This window comes from Heliconius melpomene, chromosome 11 (assembly GCF_056956725.1).
Source record: "Heliconius melpomene rosina isolate 202511_hmr_F chromosome 11, ASM5695672v1, whole genome shotgun sequence".
NCBI classification, from domain to species: domain Eukaryota; kingdom Metazoa; phylum Arthropoda; class Insecta; order Lepidoptera; family Nymphalidae; genus Heliconius; species Heliconius melpomene.
In genome coordinates, this window is record NC_140399.1 from 10,392,350 (window position 1) to 10,416,450 (window position 24,101).

Sequence of the window (24,101 nt, forward strand, 5' to 3'; positions counted from 1 at the left end):
CGACTACTCATCATGTAATTTTCATCAACAGACCACTGGTTTGCCAAAATGGGGCAACATGCACAAACTCCGTGGGCGGGTTTTCCTGTATCTGCGTGAACGGGTGGACCGGACCAGAGTGTTCTGTGAACATCGACGACTGCGCCGGGGCGGCTTGCTTCAATGGGGCCACTTGCATAGATCGCGTTGGTGCCTTCTACTGCAAATGTACCCCGGGGAAGACTGGTAACATATGATTTATTTTATAATTTTTTAATAAGAATTTTCGTCGTAGCACTGACTGTAAACGTGACGATTGTGGGTTCGATTCTCACATTCATTATGGTAACAAGATTAAGAGTAGCAGTGAGTTCAACCGCTAAATATGAATTGCCTCGAACATTAGGGCGTTTGTGGGAGAAATACAGAACATTTATTTTTTATTTAATTCTTTATCATATAAATTAAATTATTATAAAAAACAGGCAAATTATAAGTTTTCTAATATAATAATAATGATTAAGAGAGAATGCTGGTTAGTATTCTTTCTGACTCTTTACTTTCCTGGTGACATGCTTTTAAATAATTTTTTTTGCCAGGTCTCCTCTGCCACTTGGATGACGCCTGTACGTCGAACCCGTGCCATGCAGACGCTATCTGCGACACCAGTCCTATCAACGGCTCCTACACTTGCTCCTGTGCTTCTGGGTACAAAGGGTTGGATTGTTCCGAAGATATCAATGAATGTGAACAGGGTATGTGTATATACATATATGAAATAAAGGATTTTTACTTATGTTTAGCCTTATATACTTATAATATAGTAATGTAAATTAAATTTAATTCAATAGTACAAAGATTTTTAAATTATTAAATATACTTGTATTACAGTTAAAATAAAATCCAGAATAATATCTGTCAATTAGCATTTGAGTTTAATTTACATTCTATGACAAATTAAAAAAAAACTCGTGTCACAAAAAAAATTACAGTGACAATTAGTAAAATATATTAATTTAAGAAATTAACAAAAACTACGTATGATCGTGTAGAAATATGTGTGAAATATAAGAAGAGTGGATTCTCCTAATACAGGTATTACTTATTTAAAAGTAGATACTTTTACTACTACAAATATATTTCTTATATAAATATTTCTTCCTTTTTCCGCTAGGTTCCCCCTGCGAGCACGACGGCATCTGCGTGAACACTCCAGGTTCCTTCGCCTGTAACTGCTCAGTCGGTTTCACTGGTCCAAGGTGCGAGACCAACGTCAATGAATGCGAGAGTCATCCTTGTAGAAATGATGGCTCTTGTTTAGATGATCCTGGTACCTTCCGATGTGTTTGTATGCCAGGTAAGTTTTTATATATTATTTTTTATTATAGTTAGGTGTAGGTGTTATATAGAATATTTTCATAAGTATGCTGATTCTAAAGTGACTATAAATTACTAAAGTGTTCGAAACAATTGAAAGAATAATTACAATAACTAAATATACGGAATGTATAACTGTATATATTTAATATCGAATAACATAAAATACACATAAATTTAATATTAGTTATTTTTAAGCGTGACTTCAAGGCGAAAAATGGTATATCCTGGTAGGAATTTCGAGAAAACCTTTCTTAAAGGAGCATCCCCTACACTCCCTAACCACATCTGTACTTTCCAAGTCCAGCAATTTTATCTGTGCCTTGCGTCATTCAGACTTAATATAAATATATTAAAATACAAATAAAGACAGTCAAACGAGTTAGCCATTTGCCAAGACATCTATATTCTACACGTAAAAAGAAATAAGATAATCTTATAAACTCAATGGTTCAACAACTTGATTTCTATAACGGTACCAGGTACCAGGTACCAGGTACGATACAATTTGCTCCTCAGTTGACAGCAATGATGGTTGGATGTTTATCATTAGAGAAGTGAGATAGGCGAAAGGATGGTTAGAAAAACCGTATAATACTAAAAAAATATAAAATGTATATTTGTTTTATTTATACTGGTAAATTATTTTTATTTTATTAGGGATTTTGTTATGTTTTAGTCGAACTTAATAAGATAATGAAGGAATAGTATGATGATATATTTAGGCTTCCAATAACAAATGAAAAGTCATATCGAGATAATTCTGTTTAAACCAAGAATATTCCACCTTTCGGCAGAAAGTGAGGAACGAAAGTATTTTAATGGGGAACGGAGTATCTTAACACGAGGTTTCCAGGTTCCCTTTGTTTGGGTTGCTATGTGCGGAATACAGCCTGAAAAAAGTATTCCAACTTAAGAAACAAGTTTCATTAAATTCAAATCAGCAATTTTTAAGATCTGGATATCTACCCATATCCATAAATAACTAGAATAAAGGACTGCTATACAGTCCACAAAAAAAGCATCCAGTACGCTTAATTGCTTTCCATGAGATTGTATCTATATATGTAAAATAGAATTATCACAACTAGGTACAAGAGTACATTTTTTTGCCGACTCTACAATCAGTTCCCATGACGGGTGAGCTAGACGGAAGCTTAAACACAGTTTTATATAACATAAAGCCTTATTAGAACGCTATAAGAACTGTTTTTATGAATATTATAATTATTTTCTTACATTAGAAGACTTGAAATCAATTAAATTTGAATTTTTAGTAGATTTTTTTTTATTTTCAAGTTTATTTTAATGTTTATTTTAAATTAATGGCATATCGACCAACAAATATGTAGGATTTATCTTATTATATACTTTTTTTTCAATATTTATTTGGTCGTGTAAATTTTATTAAAAAAATAAAAGCATATATATAAAAAGTCACAAGCGTGTGACTGTTAACGTGACAGGTAAAGGGTTCGATCCCTACTCGAGGAAATGAAATATTTTATATTTTAAAATCTTCGCTCAGGTGTAGAAGCGGTGCGTTTAGTTCAGCCACTCAACACGATACCTCCAGAATTCGACGTAAAATGGGAAACGGAGAGTTTTAAAACTAGGTTCCGTTTTCCTCCCTGAAGCTAAAAAAATACAAAAGTTATACATATCTCTACTTAACCGACAAGTATCTTTAACGTATTAAGTAAGTACCCACATGCCCATAACAGAATATTGTCAAGTACAAAACATGTCAGCGATGCATTGATGCGGATGGAGGCACTCATTGGAAAACATTAACCGGTCATATCGCGGACGCACCATAATTCTTTATAACTGAATATGGAATATATCTTCTTAATTTAGTCACGTTATACATAACTTTGCATTGAGTATAAAACTGGTAAATTAAAAAGACTACACTCGTATATGTATTCGGGTTCAGAAGCAAAAAGAGTGTAAGTGATTATTAAAATAAAATTTTCTTTTTTATAGAAGTAAAAAAAAGGATAATACTTTAGATAAGTGAGAATGATTGTTATTTAACTTTTTAAGGACATTTTTGCAGTTTGGTAATTTAAATAATGTATTATCTACTTTTTAATACATGCGAACTTCTGGAAACATAGCGGGACTTGAAACCACGCCTTCTGGAAATCACCCAAAAGTCTACTTACCATTAAATACAAAAAAGATCAGTTTTAAATATTATTATTAAAGATCATTATTATTATTATTTCTCAACTAAATTATATGTAAATCACTTTACAACATATTATTATACACTCCAGCATAACTACCCGAATAAAGCGTGGTAGCATCGAGTATTTTTAACATGACAGTATTATACCACTTATCTCACGCATGAGTGATTCCAGACTCGTCTGGCAAGTGAACTAATAAGGGCAGGCTTGGCTTGGTATGACGACATTATAATTTTTTATATATGTATATATATATATATATAAGTACTTGAAACATGCCTAATGGGCCCTTGCACTCTCTTTTTATAGCATGGTCGGTAAAACCGTTATTATGCCTAGATGGAACTTTAAATGTTATTAACTAGAAATTACTATAGTTTGAAATAACCGTCGTTTGGTTTCTTTGTTTTGTTTTATGTTATAGTATGTACAATATACATATAAAAAAAGATTAAGAATTAGGAACTAGTGTTAAGAGACTCCATTCTCCTCTTTCCGCCGAATTTTTCTATGCATTCCGTGTTAAGTGGCGGATCTCAACACCAGGCTTTTGTCTTGGTGCTAGAACGAAGAGACGAAAATGTTAAGAGATGACAATTCATTTCCTCGAGTCGGGATCGAATCCACAACCGTCGCGTTACATTTATACTCGCAAGTCTTTCAAACGAAAAAAGAAATTTCCTTATAACATTTACATTTTTAGCCTGTTAATATTTTTGTAAATGTAAATTATACATTTCTCTTTTTTATTTAATTCCGAAAACGCAGCTGGGCGTAGTGATGTGCGTCCAAACATTAGACATTCAAATATGCGCATAAAACCAGCATTAGCTTGCGCTCGGACATTCTTATTGTAGCTTTTGGTCTGAAATCGTGACAACGGTGCGTGGTGTAAGTGAAGTCGATAGCGAAGTTGAAATAATATACAATTGTCAACCGACTTCATCTTTTTGAAGTTATGGTACTAAGTAGGGGGCGTTGTGGGTTCGATTCCCACTCGAGGAAATGAATTATTTACTCACTCCAGTTTCGAGAAAAAGAACGAAGAAAAGGGAACAGAGTCTCTTAACACTAGATACCCTCTGCTTACTCTTCTAAGATGCGGGATACAGCGTGAAGCTGAATTAAATCTCTTATTTAAAACTACTTTTTTCTAAAACGTACCATTTGCACCACTCGTCCACCGCGACATGCGCCCGCGCATTGGGCGTGGCTTCCCCCCTAACCACCACTTTGGTTCAGCCAAAGCTCAATAGGCCATGTCAGCTATACAAACTCTTGCATAATATTTTGTAAATCCTCAAAATTGTAATTTGAATTATTATATACAGTTTATACTAATGGATTCGATAATAAGCTGAAAGGTTATTATTGTTTTAGTTCTATTGCTAAATATTTTATATAGGATTTCGTAATTTTATTACAATAATCTATCTGTCTTAGTTTCGGCCAAGGTTTCTTGTCTTACTAATGCTATTAAGCGTAGTTCACAATGGATGATATGTTGTTTAAATTATAGGTTTAAAACCTATTTTCAAATACTCGTACAATAAAAACCGGTCAAGTGCGAGTCGGACTCGTGCACGAGGGCTATTGTTTTTGTTTGTTGTTATAACCGCAACATAATTTATCATATGTAAAAACATTCTAACTATCACAGTTCATGAGATACAGCCTGGTGGCACACGACGGCCTCTAAGCCAATCAGGTTCATCTTCATAAATTCCTGGTGTCGTTACCAAGTAAAGGCAAGACGAGTACATACATACATTTCGATTCGACGAACGTCCCTTACACTCTCTTTGACATTTTAATTAAAACCAGCCGCTTTAATTAACATGCCAGTTTGGATGACGCTTTGCCCATTATTTACTAAGTTTTATGGACTTTTATGGGCACACGTTTTTTAATTGTTTTTCCTTTCCAATTGTCACTACAAAGTTACTTACCTGTTGCAACTGCACCTGTAGAAATAGATTTTTTTTTTGTTTTAATTTCTAATTGTGTTTTATATGTTAGAAGATAGATTATTTGGTCGCTAAGCTAAGAATAAATATTTATGGCAATTACTACTTTTAATTTATAAGCTTTTGATCGCTTTTTATATGTTTTTTTTACTTCTAAAACCCTTTTAAATGTGTAATATTATTTCACTATCAATATTATCAAATTTGTAAAAATGTAAAAAGGAAAAATAAATCTAAACGCTTGTGCCACCAGTCTCCTTTGGTTGTGGGTTCGATGCCCACTAAAAGAAATGAATTATTTTATATTTTCATTTCTTGTCTTTAAAATTTGCCGGAAAGTGGGAGCGGAGTGTCTCAACACTAGGCTATATAGCGTGTAACTGAAAAAAGCAATACAAAACTTTGACATAACAATGTATTCCAGGCTTCACGGGAACCCAATGCGAGGTGGAGATCGACGAGTGCGCCAACAACCCGTGCTTGAACGGCGGCGTGTGCCATGACATGATAAATGCGTTTAGATGCACCTGTGTTATCGGGTAAGTGGAATTGGTGGTTTTTTTTAATTAACTTTTTTTTTTTAAATGGTTGAAAAAAAGGTTTAGTATGGTGTCTGGCCGTAAGCGGGATGGTTGTGGATTCGATTTCCGTTCAAAAGAATTTACTATTTTAATTTCCTTGCTCTGGTGCCAACTGAAAGAGCGTATGTAGATATATTTTTGGGGGGTATGGACTTAATTTTTCGTCGCATTTTTTTGTAAGTAAAATTTCTAAGGTTATTCCTAAGTCCATGACAAAAGGCGACGTTGAATTCTGACAATAAACTCCCGATGTCTCGAAAATTGTTGCTATATGCAGGATACAGCGTAAATCTATTATATTTAAAACCGGCTATGCATATATATCAAATATTATTGTTATGATAGTGGGTTGACAATCCTCACAATAATCCTCACAAGCGACATACTTGTAGGAAGTTTTTCCGGCCTGGTTTCACAAATTGCATCCGTTGGTTTCCGCTAGCACGCATTAACTAAATAGACGGAAAGTGACTAATGGAATAATATTATGTTACTTGACTCTTTCTGTACTATGCAATTTGCAAGAAATGTCAAATTACATTTTAAAATTTTGTAGTATGATAATAACACTTTTAAACTTAACAAAAAAAATACAGTTATTTATTAAACAATTTCACGCTTTTTACGAATAGTAAGGTAGACAGAGGGAACGAAATGGGAAGACCTCCCGTTCCCCAGTTTTGGAAATATTGTGCGATGAGCGACGGAACTTAACGCCGCGCCTTGTGTACCAGGGCGAGGAAATAAAAATAATTTTATTATAAACCCTTAAATCGGGGTCGAAGTTATTGATTACTGCATTGTAATAGATTGTCCAGAAAAAATATTTTATAGCTAAGACTTTTTCATTTCCAGATTTACTGGTGCGAGATGTCAAGTCAATATTGACGATTGTGCCTCCAGCCCTTGCAGGAATGGGGGTACCTGTCACGATTCTATCGCCGGGTATACGTGTGAATGTCCACCAGGCTATACTGGTAAGTTTTGCTTCTTTTTTATCTTTAAATTTAGAATTGAATGTGAAACTTCAGAAAAAAATATTTATAGTAAAATTTATGTTTCAATTAATATTCAGAAAACCTTACCTAACCTTAAATTATAAAATAACTTCAAACATAACAAATCTAATATGAAAATTGAATTCTTTATTATTTTAATAATTGCACATTTGTCACCCACTACAACTTACTTGAGCAAATAAGTCCATACCAGTTTCCGTGATTCGTGCCACTTTGTTAGAATAAGGTTGCAACTCGTGATGTCGGCATGAAGTCGTGCGGTGTCCAGTGGGGACATTTGTCATCGGGTGTCACATATATCAAAACAAGGGCTTTACAAGACTTAACAGAGTCTGTAACGCGAGATTATGAGTTTGTTTTGTTGAAATACGTGCTTGGCGTTATATTGTCATTTAAAATTGAAATTTTCTTCTTATGTAGACATGGATTTCACATATGCGTTTGATAAAAATTTCAAGTTGGGAATCGAACTAGTAGCTAATATTTATTTCTTTTACTTTTTAGTTTTGTAAATGTTTTTGTTGTATACGTTAGTATTTAAATGCTTGTTTACCATGATGCTTAATGCAATATATTTTAACGGATATACAGGTGTACCGCAAGGCCCTAACTTAGCTCTTCTATTATTCGTTATTTTCATTTATTATCTGCACCGTGAATTGCAAATATAAACATGTTAAAAAAGTTTTTCTTACACATTTTTCACATTAATATACATTAACGTGTTTTTTTGTCAATTCAGTCTATTTTTAAACTTAGAAATATAGCTTCAAACTCTACACTAACTCTTTGTTGTTCTTCGTTTTTGTTGTCAAGGTCAAATAGTATCATATATTTCTTTTCTAAGTGTGGAATAAAATTTTAACGATTTAAAAACACTATATTATATTTTCTCAGGAATGTCCTGCGAAACCAACATAAACGACTGTCTCTCAGCACCTTGCCATCGCGGAGAATGCATAGATGGTGACAACAGCTTCACCTGCAACTGCCACCCGGGGTACACTGGACGCGTGTGTCAAACGCAGATCAATGAGTGCGAGTCTAATCCTTGTCAATTTGGAGGTGAGTTATTTGTATCTCTTGTAGAGAATAGTTGTATGTTCATTTTTTATTTTGATTAAAAAAAAATAGATGTAGGAAGCGTTTTTGAGATCGTTTCTCAAGTTATTATTTTAGTTTTTCTTGAATAGTGAAAATATATATTTTCAGGTGGTTCATTTTATCAATAATTTCAATTTCGCATCACTGATATTTTTTTAGTTTATTTTATTGTACTATAATTATTATAAACAGGTCACTGTGAAGATTTAATAGACGGCTATCAGTGTCGATGCAAAGCCGGAACGTCCGGGCGTAACTGTGAGATCAATGTCAATGAGTGCTACTCGAACCCTTGCAGGAATGGGGCCACTTGCATCGATGGAATTAACAGGTTAGTGCTTTAATTTGTAGAGAGATAGTGATTTGTCACTTCGTTCTTCATTACTGACTTGTTTAGATTTTATATTTTTTAAATTGCTTAATATAATTTAAAAAGTACATGGAGTTGGGTTACATCACGTCTACTTAATAGAAAACTCACTTTATTATATTTTTTCTCTATTTGCTTTCTTAATATATCGCTAATATAATATGTATAATATTTGGTTATATCTTCTTTTAATACAATGATTTTTTTTCTTTTACACGCAGCAACAATTATTTTGAGTAAGTGCTTTTAGAAAATATAGCATGAAAACGTTTTTCGCTTTTTATATATAAATGTATACACGTATTTAAAAATACTAGTGCTAAGTTGAAATTTAATCAACATTAAATTAATCAAGGGAAATGTAATCAAGGGTTCGAATCCCGTGCAAAATATTTTTGTTTAAAATAGCTTAACATAACCTATGTCTATGTTGTATATATTTTACTATTATATTTTAATTTATTATAAAGTGTTTTATTTTTTTTGCTTTATTTTATTTAATTTATATGTTTTCTTCCATTCGGTTTTCTTATTTTTTATTCTTTCTAAACATTTAATAATAATTTTGTTTTATTACAATCATTACTGATGACCGACACTCACCAAACAAAATAAAAAACACCCTGTAGCATGTCAATCCCACCCAAATCCCGGAAAAGCAACAATCTAACTATACAACACCTCAGGTACACGTGCGAGTGTATCCCGGGATTCACGGGGCAGCACTGCGAGACCAACATCAACGAGTGCCTGTCCAATCCCTGCGCGAACGGCGGGAAGTGCATCGACGGGATAAACACATTCCGTTGTGAATGCCCACGCGGGTATTATGATGCTAGGTATGTTTGTGTCACATCACTATTTGACTTATCTTTGAGATCAATTTTAAAAATATAGCAACTATTTTAGAAAATTGGTAAATAGTCGACTTTTTTTCTTTACAAGATAGTATTTTGAAAACATTGAAAAGCCCTTAAAAGTGTGTCCATAGGGTGTTAAAAATAATATTAATAAATATATATTTATCATAATTATATGAAAAACTGAATATTTATATCTATTTTATTTTTACTATAATATTTATATTTATCTAAACATAATTTTTTCTAGATGTCTCTCCGATGTGAACGAATGCGCCTCGAACCCCTGCATAAACGGTGGTACGTGTGAAGACGGTGTTAACCAGTTCATTTGCCACTGCTTGCCAGGTTACGGAGGTAAGAAAGAAAAAATAAAATATTGAAACAATTTATTATTTAAAATTTATTTGTATAATGTTATTGAAATCTAACGTTTTGAAAAGTCAATTGTTTTTCTGGGGCGTCTAGAACTTTATTTAGTTTTATTTTAATTTTTTTAGCTTTACGCTTTATCCTGCATATAGCAGGCTAGGCAGGGGGAACCTGGAAACTTAGAGTTAAACACTCCGTTCTCATTAAGACACTATCGTGCCCACACGACTTTACCTCGTTACCAGAGCGAAGAAATGAAAATATTAAACATCGATCATTTATCTCGAGTTGAAATCGAACCAGCAACCAGTCACAACTTGTGTGTTTACGTCACGCTTGGCTTCAATATAATATAAGTTATATTTGATGATACCAGGACAACGTTGCGAGCGCGATATCGACGAGTGCAGCTCCAACCCTTGCCAGCACGGCGGCACTTGCCACGACCGACTCAACGCGTACAAGTGCGATTGTGTTCTAGGATTCACTGGTAAGTAGTTATTTATTAATTAATAGTAGAAAAAAATACCATTAATATTTTTTAACAATTAATATAACATACACAATTTAACTAATTTTTCCCATTTATATACGTTTTAAATAATTTTTTGTCAATTTTTTTATTGGATTACTCACACATTATAAAAATAGGCTGTGACCACAGATTATTATAAATATTTGAAACGTCAGATTTTTTCAAATATTTTTTTAGTTAAAAAAAATATATTCTAAGATATAATAGGAAAAGTCTCATGCTTTATATTGTGACTATATTCATATTTAAATTCTGTTATTTTCTGAAATATGTATTTTAACTATCGATTCCTACTATCATAAATGATATAATAACACTCAAACCACTTCCTGTTGTAATAGTACAATTTGCTTATAAATAATTATTAAATTTTATGATATTAAACATATTATTTATGATAATTATAATAATGCAGCATGCATACATTATGCAGCATACATTCCGTTTGATTTTAAAAATATAAGAAATTTGACATAATATTAATTTGATAAATAGTTTTTTGTAATTAAGAAAAGTTAAGTTAATGAAATAATTTAATCTTATATCTGTCGTTTGTTTTGTTCGGTGTAATTTGTCTGTCCGGTTCGTTTTTTAATCGATTTTAAAAAAGGTTGAGGTTTTCAAATCACTTAGATGCATCTTTTAGATTTTTTTGCTATGCGATTTTTTTACTTATAAATAAGTATACCCTTGATCTCCGTAACAGATTCTAAACACAAATAATATATATTTCTTCAATTTTCAGGTGTAAATTGCGAAACCAACATCGACGACTGCGCCGGCAACCCGTGCTTGCACGGCGGCTCTTGTATCGACCTCGTCAATGGCTACCGGTGTGTGTGTGCTCCTCCGCACTCGGGGAGGAACTGTGAGAACACGCTGGACCCTTGTTTGCCTAACCAGTGAGTTTGTTTTTTAGTTATATGTAGAATTTTATTGGATTTTAAAATTGTTATGGCTAAATGTTAGGGTTTTATATTATAGAAATGAGAAAAATATATGAAATTTTATAATGTTTATAGTCTTTAATGTAGTAACAACTATTTAAGATTTTTATTCATACTATCTTAAGGGTACTATACTGATCTTTAAGTAGCGAAGTTTCTTAAAAAAAATGTATCGAAATGTAATGTATGTATCTATACAAATAAATAAAAAAATATATATAATTCTTAAAAATTCTTCACTGAAAATATAGATTAATTCATTTTTAAACTTAACAAAGCTTTTTACATTTTTTTTATTTTAATAATTTACCTCTAGATGCCGCCACAGCGGCCGCTGTATAGCCGAGGCCTCCTACGCCGAGTTCACCTGCCAGTGTCCCGTCGGCTGGACGGGCGCGCTCTGCGAGCGTGACGTGGACGAGTGCGCGGTGACCGCCCCCTGCCATAACGAAGCAACCTGTATAAACACTGAGGGCTCGTACGCGTGTTTGTGCGCGAGAGGCTACGAAGGGAAGGATTGTGCGATTAATACCGATGATTGTGCTTCTTGTGAGTGGTTTTGTGTATTTTTGAACTTTATGCTGTATCTTGCAAAACTGGAAGGTAGGTAGAAGGAACCTAGTATTAAAATACTTTGTTTCCTACTTTTTGTTGATTTTTAGATTTACCTACCCTGCTAGATGCGGGATACAGCGTAAACCTGAAAAATTAATTTAAAAAATTACATAAAACATTTTCATATATAATTTTAATATTTCAGTCCCATGTCAAAACGGCGCGACGTGCTTGGACAGTATCGGCGACTACAACTGCGTGTGCGCGAGCGGGTTCGCCGGCAAGCACTGCGAGGTGGACATAGACGAGTGCCAGTCGAGGCCGTGTATGAACGGTGCTACTTGTAACCAGGTAACTTAAAACTTATTTTGTTAAAAAACCTATAAAAATTTGAAATTTGAAGAAGTTGGACGATTTTCCAGAAGCATGGGTTCAAATCTTGCTACGTTCAAGTTTTTATGTTCACTAAAAAAAGTATTTTTCCTTATAAAGTGTGGAATAACACTTTAAAAATGTAATAAGTGTATTAATAATTTCACTCTGTATTACACAATTTTAAATGAAACTCTTTAAGCAGATGTATCGCGTATATTTAGTATACATTTTTGGAGATTGAGGCTCAAGCGTGTGACTGTAAACGTAAAAGGCTTTGGATTCGATTCTCACTCGGGAGAATAAATTATTATTTATAAATATTTTAATTTCTACGCTCTGTTGTTAAGGCAAAAACGCGGCTTTAAGCTTCTCGACTCAACACGTAATGTATCAAAATGTCGGTCGGTCGGCAAAAGTGGGGAAAGGAATAGGATAAAAAATATAAAATATCTTTTAAGATTTAATTTTAACAGATTATCTATATTATTTTATTTTTTTATGATTAATTAACACATTTATTTATTTATTTTTATTTAATTAACACATGTCACTTTAAATGCTCACCCATCCAGTACGTGGCGTCATACACCTGCACTTGCCCTCTCGGCTTCTCGGGAATCAACTGCCAGACCAACGACGAGGATTGTACGGAATCCAGCTGCATGAACGGCGGCACCTGCATCGACGGCATCAACTCCTATAACTGTTCTTGTCCACTTGGGTAAGTAGATGGTAGTTTTTGTTGCCTTTTTATATTGTTTTTCGAACTTATTTCCAAACGTTTAGGAATATATTTTCGTTTATTTTTAGATGCTGTATTTCGCACATAGTAGGATTGGCAGAAAGGATCTGGGAACTTAGTGTTGAGACATTTTTTTCAATTTGTTGTAATTCTGGAAGCAATGCTTGTTGAGTGGTGGAACTCGACGCTACGTTTTTTTCGTTATTAGATCGAGGAAATTAATATTACAATAATAATAATTATAATAATGTATATATTATATGGGTAGGCAGAGGCAAGCTAGTGCTTAGGTGCATCTTACCCCAAGTGTTGGTTAATTCAACTCCTTATGAATTTAGCTTTGCCTGGTTACTGAACTCATTCCTCCGAGTGGATCCACATCCACATCCACAACGATCGCTTTACATATTGTTACCTTATTTATTTAGTAAATATTACTTTCTATTACAGCTACACGGGATCTAACTGCCAGTTCAGAATCAACATGTGTGACAGTTCGCCTTGCGACAATAGCGCGACTTGCCACGACCATATAACTTATTATACATGCCACTGTCCGTATGGGTATACTGGGAAACATTGTGAGACGTTTGTGGATTGGTAGGTTTTGATTCTTTTTTCTTTTTCTTTCAGCAAAATTATTAACTTCCATTATTAAAATTATTGTTTTTTAATAAATCAACTATTAATACCATGTCACTTCTAGGTGTGAAAACAATCCATGTGAAAACGGAGCGACGTGCTCGCAAAAGGGTCCGCAGTACACTTGTACCTGCGCCCCGGGCTGGTCTGGCAAACTGTGTGATGTTGAAATGGTGTCTTGTAAAGATGCTAGCCTCAGGAAAGGTAAATAATAGATTTATTATTTATGATATGAAAAATTGCTTTAAGACATTAGAAACGTCCATTAATAACTGTATCGTTTTTTCCTATCGAATATTAATAAGGAAAAAGATTATGCTTAAAATTGGCTCAAAAAGAAGTAGATAAAACTTTAAAATAAATAAAATATTCAGTTATATGTTAATTAGTTTTTTTCTTTGCAGGTGTGAAACTTAAACAACTATGTAACAACGGATCATGTGAAGACATCGGCAACTCTCATCGCTGTCATTGCCTCGACGGCTACACCGGATCGTATTGCCAGAAGGACATCAACGAGTGTGAATCTGCACCTTGTCAAAATGGTGCAATTTGCAAAGACCTAGTTGGCACTTACCAATGTCAATGTGCTAAAGGCTTCCAAGGGCAAAATTGTGAACTAAACGTCAACGACTGTCTGCCAAATCCATGCCAAAATGGTGGAACATGCCACGATTTAATAAACAACTTCTCGTGCTCGTGTCCTTTTGGAACTTTAGGCAAAATATGTGAAATTAACGTGAACGATTGTAAACAAGATGCTTGCCACAATAATGGCACCTGTATAGATAAAGTAGGCGGATTTGAATGTAAGTGCCCGCCAGGTTTTGTAGGGCCGAGGTGTGAGGGAGATATAAATGAGTGCTTATCTAACCCATGCTCGAATCCTGGCACGCAGGATTGTGTCCAACTTATTAACGACTATCATTGTAATTGCAAACCTGGATATATGGGACGACATTGTGATGCCAAAGTTAACTTTTGCGCTAATTCCCCATGTCAAAATGGCGGCATATGCACAGCAATTCAGGGTGGTCATGAGTGTTTATGCGGAGAAGGGTTTTACGGAAAAAATTGCGAGTATTCTGGCTACGCTTGTGACTCTAATCCTTGTCAAAATGGCGGCTATTGTAGGACATCGGAAATAGGGGATTATGTTTGCGATTGCCCATCAGGTCTCTCGGGCGTCAATTGTGAAATTGATTCAATGAATGAATGTTTAAGCAACCCGTGTAAACACCCAGAGGCCAGATGCATAGATAAACCGGGAGATTATTTATGCTATTGCCCAAGACAATGGACTGGTAAAAGCTGTGATATTCACGATCCCCAGTCTAGAGGAGGATATGGAAGCCCTGTATCTGGAGTATTCGGCAAAAACCCCGGACTTTCTCTACAGGAACTAGATCTAGCTTTCCAAAGAGAGACATGTGTCAAATTAGGTTGTAAAGAAAAACAAGGTGACAATCATTGCGATGAAGAATGTAATACATACGCCTGTGAATTCGACGGAAATGATTGTTCTTTAGGTATTAATCCATGGGAAAATTGTACAGCACCAATCAAGTGTTGGGAAGTTTTTATGAATGGGGAATGCAATGAAGTATGTAATACACAAGCTTGCCTGTTTGATGGTCGGGATTGTCAAAAATCTCTTCAAAAATGTAATCCAGTGTATGATGCATACTGTCAAAAACACTACGCTAATGGACATTGTGATTATGGATGTAACAACGCTGAATGTAATTGGGATGGTTTGGATTGCGAGAATGAGCCCCCGGATCTAGCCGAAGGCGTCATGTCTGTAATTCTTTTAATGGATATGAGAACTTTTAAAGAAAATTCTGTGGCATTCCTACGAGATTTGGGCCACCAGCTCAGAACTACTGTTTTATTACAGAAGGATAAAATGGGCAACGATATGGTGTACCCTTGGAAGGGTTCAACGGACGTTGGGCTCCAAGATACAGAATTCGGCAAAAAACATCAAATAATTTATACAGAGAGAGGACAATCAGGAGTACTCGTTTATTTACAAATTGACAACAGAAAGTGTACCACTATGTCTTCATCAGAGTGCTTCTTTTCAGCTCACGAAGCAGCTGAATTCTTAGCAGCTACAGCTTCTAAGCACTCATTATCCCCAGACTTTCCGATATATCAAGTTAAAAGTGTAAGAATTCCAGACCCGGTGGAAACTACAAATTTCAAATATGTATTTATTGGGGTTATCTTAGTCTTAATAGCAGGTCTTTTCATCGGAGTACTTGTTACTGCACAAAGAAAACGTGCGGCAGGTATAACTTGGTTCCCAGAAGGATTTATTAGGAATAATTCATCTACCCGCCGTCGGTCGAGGCGTAGGGGTCCAGATGGACAAGAAATGAGAAATCTGAACAAAGGCTCTATGGGTTGTATGGACGTTGATATTAACGGTGGTCATATGGGACCCCCTCATTGGTCAGACGAAGATGATGATGGATCAGCACCACCACGAGCTAAGAGGCCAAGAGGTCCAGGTGATGCGAATGGTGCACCTGGCGGTTACGCATCTGACCATACGGCGATTACGGATTATGAAGAAGCAGGACATGAACCAAGAGTATGGACTCAGCAACATTTGGATGTAACCGATACGAGAGTACCGCCAAGTATGATGACGCCACCTGCTATCGTAAGTGTCATCAACATTTTATAGCAAAATATATAGCTTAACTATTAATAATTAGATATGTACATATATAATCTCATTTTCTTACAGCATGATGGCCACGTTGATGTCAACGCTAGAGGTCCTCTAGGCATGACGCCTCTTATGGTAGCGGCCATACGAGGCGGGGGCTTAGACACCGGTTCCGATGTCGAAGACGAACAGACAGCTCACATTATATCTGAATTGGTAGCTCAAGGAGCTCAGTTGAACGCGGCTATGGATAAGACCGGTGAAACTAGCTTACATCTTGCTGCTAGGTGAGTACAGATAATATATAAGACAACTTTTTAGTTTAAAGTAATAATAAAGTTTTAATATAAAATAATGAAATACCAGTTTAAAATTAAATTTTAATTGAATTTTAAATTACTAAGCTTTTATGCTTCATTATGATTTTAAAATCTTAAAAGATATTTAAATAGCGGGCAATTGTATTATTATATTCTATTGATTTATTGATCTTTTATAACATTTAAAAACTTAAATTAATTAACATAAATCTTAAATTAATTAACAATTAACATGACTTTCTCAACAGATACGCTCGGGCGGATGCAGCAAAACGTTTATTAGACGCTGGAGCTGACGCCAATTCGCAAGATAATACGGGACGGACGCCATTACACTCGGCCGTCGCGGCCGACGCCATGGGCGTGTTCCAGATACTTCTACGAAATAGGGCTACTAATTTGAACGCTAGGATGCATGATGGGACCACTCCTCTTATTTTGGCTGCTAGGTAAATAGAAATTATTTTAAGAAAGTATTTTATATATATTTTTATGAGCATCTTGCATACAGCAGTGTAGGCAGAGAGAACCTAGTGTTAAGACACCCGGCTTTTGCGACCACAACCGTAAATATAATTTTTAACAACTGTTTTTCGATCTGATTATATAAATTTCGATGTTAGAATCCGCAATGCTTAATGTATTTAAACATAAAAGAACGTGAGTTAATTACACAAAATATTAGATATCTTACTAATATTATACATGAAAGTATGTGAGGATGGATGTTTGTTCCACTTTCACGCAAAAAGTACTAAAGGGAGCAATATAGCATATACATCAGAATAACACATAGGCATACAATTCATGTAAAGATTTTGTATAATTTATCTATAATGTAACAATAGGTTTAAGCGGGCGAATCCGCGTTTTGCTCTCTAATATTTTATAATGTTATCCAACTTACTTATAATAATATCTTCGTTTTAATTGTCAGAATATATTAAACCAATACAAAACCTTTCAGACTAGCAATAGAAGGCATGGTGGAAGACCTTATAAATGCCGATGCGGATATAAACGCCGCGGACAACAGCGGTAAGACCGCGCTACACTGGGCGGCGGCGGTTAACAATGTGGATGCTGTGAATGTACTGTTGGTTCACGGAGCTAATAGAGATGCTCAGGATGATAAGGTAAGTTGGATAATTATACGAGTATAATACCAAATTTAGTTTATTTGGCCGGTGTGGTGCAGGAGCACAACTGTGCAAATATAGACGCAACGGCTGTTGATCTATTCCCACTCGGATGAATTAAATATTTAATATTTTTATTTCCTCGTTGTTTTGACGAGGCAAAGTACCGCGTTAAGTACCGTCACTCACCACGAAAGTGAGAAACAGAAGTATCTTAAGGGAAGCAGAGAGTCTTAACACTATGCTCCCTCAATCTAGGCTGCTACATGCCAGATACAGCGTGAAGCTGAATTAAATTTAAATTATTAATTATTTATTCGTTACCATTTTAACGCAAATTTACATTATCAAAAAAAATAATTAAAAATATATTTTCCTCCACAGGACGAAACACCACTGTTCCTCGGTGCAAGAGAAGGTTCGTATGGTGCTTGCAAAGCGCTCTTAGACGCTTTAGCCAACAGAGAGATAACTGATCACATGGACAGATTGCCACGAGATGTGGCTCAAGAGAGGATGCATGATGATATAGTGAGGCTGTTGGACGAGCACTGTCCTAGGCCGCCACAGCATCATCATTTGATGTGTAAGTTAAAATTAAAGTAAATCTAAATCTTTTTTTAGCTTAACTTCACGCTGGATCCCGCGTATAGTAGGGTGGGGAGAGGGAACCTGGGACCTAGTGCAAAGTCACTAAGTTCCCATTAAGATACTTCCGTCTCGAAATCCCGCTGAATTCTCGAGGCATTGTGTGTTTAGTGGGGCAACTCAAAGTAACCGCGGCGGAAATCAAAACCTTTTTTGAAAAAAATTACATACCTAAACAGAATATGGCGGCAACAATCTAAAAATATTCTCTTTTTATTTCCAGCGTCACCAAACCCCCACCCGCAGCTGATAAGCCAGCCCACTGTTATCAGTGCGACAGCGAGCAAAGGGAAGCCCAAGAAACCTCGGGCAAAGCCAGGACCGGACAGTCCACAGGAACAGGCATATGATAATAACTTGCAAGCCTCTCAAATTAGACGGTATGTTTATAAAATTTATACATAAAATGATGACGTCTAAATGTAGATAGATTTGAATTTGAACCTGCACTTCTCTAAAGGACTATTGGACTTCTGTGTTTAAAGGAGTATAGAATATTTGTTATTGTTAATTATTTGTATATATATTTAAGGGTTCTTGTGCTATTTTGAGATTATTCATACCGATATAATAATAAAATATCATAAGTTACTTAAAATCCATTTTTGTGTATATCATCTACTTAAATCATTGTATAAATGCTTGTTTGACTTATTTGTCACGAGGTTCTTTCTTAACTGATAAACTGTTAACTTTACTTATACCAAATATTTTCCTCCCACAGGAAGCCAAGTGTAAAAAAGAACAATAAAAAAGTGGCGCAAGAAGTGCCACAGAGTGTAGAAAGTCTGGGATTCAGTCTAAGTCCAGTTGAATCACCATTGCAAAATTTACAGGTAACTTGTTTTTTATATTTATTATCTAAACAGATATATAGGATAAAAATATTATATGTTCGATGACGATCTAATTTTATTTTCATAGGTTCATTATTATAGAAACATTTTGTAACATCTGTTTTCACTATAATATAACTAATTTACAGCTATAATACTAGTTACAACATTCTAAGTGCCCCTTTAATTTTAACCATAAATTAACTTATCCTCCAAATTTATTTCGAACCCAGGACCTACCGTCGCCGTACGACGCGACGTCGCTGTACTCGAACGCGTTGGCGCAGTTCCCCGTGGAACAACTCGTGCAGCACAAGCAGCCGCCCAGCTATGATGATTGTGTCAAGGTATTTATAGAATAAACTATTATTTATTCAAATATGTAATTTGGCATAAAGCTCTTAAGAAGCTGTCAGAAACTGTGAGCTCGCAGAAGAAGAAAGAAATAAATGAAATACAGTACACAATTAACAACATACATTTATATTAATAATAATATTTTTCATTAATTTCCAGACGGGCCAAACGCTGCAGTACGGCGGCGGTGCGCTGGGCGCGTCGCTGTCACCGCCATACTCCAACCACTCGCCGACGCACAGCAACCAGACCACCTCCCCGCACGCATATATAGGTAAAGAATTTTACATTATTTATTACATAGTAGGATAGTGTCTCAGTATAAACGCGATGGTTTCGGGTTCAATTCCCGCTCGAAGGGTAGAATTATTATAATATCTCCGTTCAGGCAAGTTAAAGAAACAATGTCTCAAATATAAGTGAATAAAGATATTTTTTTGTATTTTAGGTTATCTTATACCAACTTTGAAAAAAAAAGTATTACAATTACCCCGTTTCACTCCAGGTTCCCCGTCACCGGGCAAGTCGCGGCCGTCCCTCCCCACGTCCCCCGCGCACATGGCCGCGCTCCGTCACCACCATTTGGACATGACGTATTCTGCGCTTGCGCATCTTAGTAAGTTGTTTGTTTTATATATGTTTTTATTAGTTTTTGTAGGAAAATTATAGAGTTTGTTTGTTTATTGTTAATTAAATGTTGAGAAACATTAAATGTTGATAATTATCTAGTTTTCTAAATATGCGATAATATTTAAAATATTACTCATAAAGTTTACTTAATAATCTGTCTAGATAGTATTAAAATACTAATATAAATTAACTTCCACAGGTGCAAACGGCCAGCACAACGCGCAGCTACAGGCGATGATGACGCACACCGCGCTCGGGCAGGGACAGGGCGCGCAGCATCCTGCCATAACTAATATTATGTCAGGTTAGTTATGAATGTTCTTCAATTATATTATAAAGATAAACTCTCTAGCTTTAGTCCAATTGGCTCGAAAAGTTGAGAACGTGGTAAATAGCATAAAGAAATCACAGAATTAATTTGGACGGAAAGTAGAGAACGGGACGTCTTTAGATCTATGTATGTATACTTAACCAATGCGGAATCAAAATTAGTTATTATTGTTATTTTTTACATAATTCTTGTTTCATATAGAATCTTTCTCTAATTTTTTCCATTATTTTCAGGTCTCTACGGCAGCTGGGGTATGGGAGATACGTTCCCCACCCCTTCCCCCGAATCCCCCGACCACTGGTCGACACCCTCCCCCCAAACGCCCCTCACTCAATCCCCACACTCTGATTGGTCGGACCGAGCGGCGCTCTCACCTAACGATATACAGCAAACTAATAAAGGTGCCACTGAAGCATTTTACATTTAGCTGTAAAATCATCTTTTTGAAGATATTCAATGATTATACACATTTTTTATTATTCTGTAAAAATTCTCAAAAGACAGCAAATGTTATAAGACATATTTTTGTACAACTTTAAAAGTTTGAATCAATTTTCGATGTACAATAAGCTTACAAAGGTGCCACTAATACGTTATACGTATATGTAATATAACATCGTTGATTAGATTTTCAGTTTTTGTTTATTTTAAGTATAACGTAACTTACGCAAATTTTAAAGTTTGAATCAACTTACCTACAATATATATATATGTGCCTACTATAGACGAACAAACGTGCTGCTGTGTTTGATATGTATCTGTAATCTGTAACACATATATATTAAAGACGTGGAGAGATTTAAAATAGCTATTTTTTAAATTATTAATAATATTTAAAATTATAAAGTCGAGTCACTGAGTCACTTGTCACTCAATTTGTGTATTTAAATCTAATCAGACCGTAGCAGATCAGTGCAGTAGCACTCGAACAATATGCAGTACATTTTAAAGTATAGGACATGTTAAAGTTTTATTTTTATTTTATCTGACCGAAAGTTTCAAATACAATAGCTACTAGTGCGTTTAAAACTCGTAAAAAAATAAAAAGTTGATTCAAATTTGGTTCGCGCTCTCTTTCTCAACATTCGTTATGAAAGAGATAATTGGGTAATCAGAAATAACTCGGAGATATTGAAATATATAACAATACGCCTTGTAAAGTCTTGGTTTATGGTAAACATAGAATAGTTTAATCGTTGGTAATTTTGGAAATCTCGAGGTGCTAGAGTGCCGTAGAAGATAGACTGATTTGTATAGCCATGACGTAGAGTAAAATGTGGATCCCATGACAAAAACATTGGCCTAATTCTATAGATTTATTAGCTGTGACATATGTATGTAATGTTCACTTGTATTGTAAAGAAATGCGTTTAAAAAAAATAAATGTCAATGCCATTTATAATCTGTCACTGTCAAATACAGATTAAATATAGTTTTTGAATATGTTAACAACAAGCGATTATGAATGATTGATTTCAATAACTTTATAATATGTAACTATTATGTTAAATATTTATTATACACTATAATCGATTAATCGAATATTAAATATCGATTCGTAATCGCTCGTTTTGCGCTAAATCGGATCACGATACGAACGAATATCGTGAGCTAATTGTTATTGTTATATGTATGTGTTTTTATTCTTGTTTACGAAATATTTAAATGGGAAATCAACTTATGAGATTGTTTTACGTACTGACGTGAAAGGAAATTATTTATGTGTGATTCTTTAGCACGTAATGTACTGTATTGTAGATTTTTTTTATAATTATAAGTAAATTTTATAGTTTTAGCTTAATTATTTGAACTCAGATTGGTGCCTGTTGCTTTATGACAAATTGTAATATTCAAACTCATCGGCAGGCCTCGATTTCGGTATTAGATTAGATATAAGAATTGTTTTCCGCTATACAATCATTCCATGTATGCTTCCATTTTGTTTTTTTTAAAGATGGCTTATCCAATAGTAAATAAATCTTGTATTAAGCGTTGTTTTTACAAAATTAATCTTAGAACAATTATTCCAAAAGTACGTAAGTACAGTAAGATCTCATCATTCCATTAACGCTTTAACACTACGGGACCAGATGCTCAATTTTGTTAGAGAAATCAATTGTCGATCACATATTTGTATTATATTATTAATAAGATGTTTTATAATTAAGTTTTGAAACCGCTGCCCGCGTCTACTTCGCCTATAGTGTAAATAATATTTAATGAGACTCGATTATTGAAGGATCTACGTAGTTTTTTTTATAGGTTTAGTTATAATATGTATTTTTTTCTCAGTGTCATTGTTATGTGCCAATGAGCCAAGTTTTTAGCCGATAAAAAACTTAGATTCCAGGCTTTTTGTTGGAAAACGTCAAAAGATTAAATATGTTTAGTGATAATTGTGTATTACTATTAGTGTATAGGGTACGTATAACGAAACGCGTGCTTCCTTAATGCATTCTTTTATAGATAAAAATGTAAGAGTAAAAGTAAAATTTATAGGAAAATTGTTCTCAAAGTACAAAATAAATTCTATTCTAATGTGAAATTAGAGAAGTATTAGGCACAATAATTTATTTCTTAGCCATTTGTGGTATATTTTTTTAGAAAAAAAAGTTTTCTTGGCACATTTTTTAAATCAGTATCAATGCATGTAAAGTAGGGCACAATTATGATATTTTCTCGGCGTGCCTTCAAATTTTAAACATTGTATTAAACTATTACGTATAGTATAAGATCTTTTTTTAGTTTAAAACTGTAAATACGTTTTTATCATTATTTTTATGAAATGCATTTCATTGTAAGATTTTAAAATTATGGAGAATAATTTTTAAATATTTCCCCATAACTGACAATAAAGGAATAAAATAAAGTATTGTTGTTTTCTTATTAATTATAATTACCGTTTAGTAGTTTACATTTAAGTTATATATGAGTCATAGTCGTGCAGTGTGACAGGATCTGGGAGTAAAGACGACGTTGTGAGTTCGAGCCCTACATGATGTAATGGATTATTTTGATTTCTCAACTCTGCAAATGTAAAGCGAGGCGTTAAGCTCTACCATTAAACAGGCAACGACTGGAATTCGGCATAAAGCGTGAATTTTTAAAATGAGTGAAAAAAAATGACAATATCTATAATACTAGTTTTAATATTCTCTAAATATGCAATATTTTGTATTGACCGTTAAATGTGAAAGAGTATTTTATAGGTTTAATTTTGTTGTCCTGTTGAAATGATGCTAGTTAAAAAAATATATAAGGTAACAAAATTATATTCGAGATTATTACAAATTTCTTTTCTTTTACTCAAAATTTGATATTAAAATGTTAGTGTGAGTGTTAACGCGACAGGTTGTGAATACGATTCCCATTTGAGGAAATGAAATATTTAATATTTTCTTTATTCTGGTATGGAGTCAAAGCGCGACATTCCGCCACTTAAAACAAATAATCTCCAGAATTCCGCAAAAAGTGGGGAGTGGAGTATCTTGGCACTTGGGTCCCTCTTCCTACACTGTAACATGCGGGATATAA

General features: G+C 34.4%; 1 protein-coding gene across 1 annotated transcript in view; it reads left to right on the top strand.

Moving 5' to 3' along the window:
- Window positions 1-23,436, top strand: part of N (neurogenic locus Notch protein) — a 125,454-nt gene extending 102,018 nt beyond the window's left edge. Inside the window, exons 6-33 of the mRNA XM_085192409.1 lie at window positions 32-225; window positions 579-734; window positions 1,154-1,336; window positions 5,946-6,060; window positions 6,958-7,079; window positions 8,019-8,186; window positions 8,418-8,556; window positions 9,282-9,434; window positions 9,706-9,812; window positions 10,204-10,317; window positions 11,108-11,264; window positions 11,626-11,858; window positions 12,070-12,215; window positions 12,812-12,960; window positions 13,432-13,581; window positions 13,688-13,827; window positions 14,028-16,297; window positions 16,385-16,593; window positions 16,875-17,075; window positions 17,594-17,762; window positions 18,150-18,351; window positions 18,637-18,793; window positions 19,138-19,249; window positions 19,483-19,596; window positions 19,766-19,880; window positions 20,112-20,222; window positions 20,436-20,540; window positions 20,801-23,436. Of these exons, the coding sequence (XP_085048535.1) occupies window positions 32-225; window positions 579-734; window positions 1,154-1,336; window positions 5,946-6,060; window positions 6,958-7,079; window positions 8,019-8,186; window positions 8,418-8,556; window positions 9,282-9,434; window positions 9,706-9,812; window positions 10,204-10,317; window positions 11,108-11,264; window positions 11,626-11,858; window positions 12,070-12,215; window positions 12,812-12,960; window positions 13,432-13,581; window positions 13,688-13,827; window positions 14,028-16,297; window positions 16,385-16,593; window positions 16,875-17,075; window positions 17,594-17,762; window positions 18,150-18,351; window positions 18,637-18,793; window positions 19,138-19,249; window positions 19,483-19,596; window positions 19,766-19,880; window positions 20,112-20,222; window positions 20,436-20,540; window positions 20,801-20,994 (6,385 nt within the window). The 3' untranslated portion in view covers window positions 20,995-23,436. The remainder of the gene's footprint in view (window positions 1-31; window positions 226-578; window positions 735-1,153; window positions 1,337-5,945; window positions 6,061-6,957; window positions 7,080-8,018; window positions 8,187-8,417; window positions 8,557-9,281; window positions 9,435-9,705; window positions 9,813-10,203; window positions 10,318-11,107; window positions 11,265-11,625; window positions 11,859-12,069; window positions 12,216-12,811; window positions 12,961-13,431; window positions 13,582-13,687; window positions 13,828-14,027; window positions 16,298-16,384; window positions 16,594-16,874; window positions 17,076-17,593; window positions 17,763-18,149; window positions 18,352-18,636; window positions 18,794-19,137; window positions 19,250-19,482; window positions 19,597-19,765; window positions 19,881-20,111; window positions 20,223-20,435; window positions 20,541-20,800) is intronic.
- Window positions 23,437-24,101: the final 665 nt, after the last annotated feature.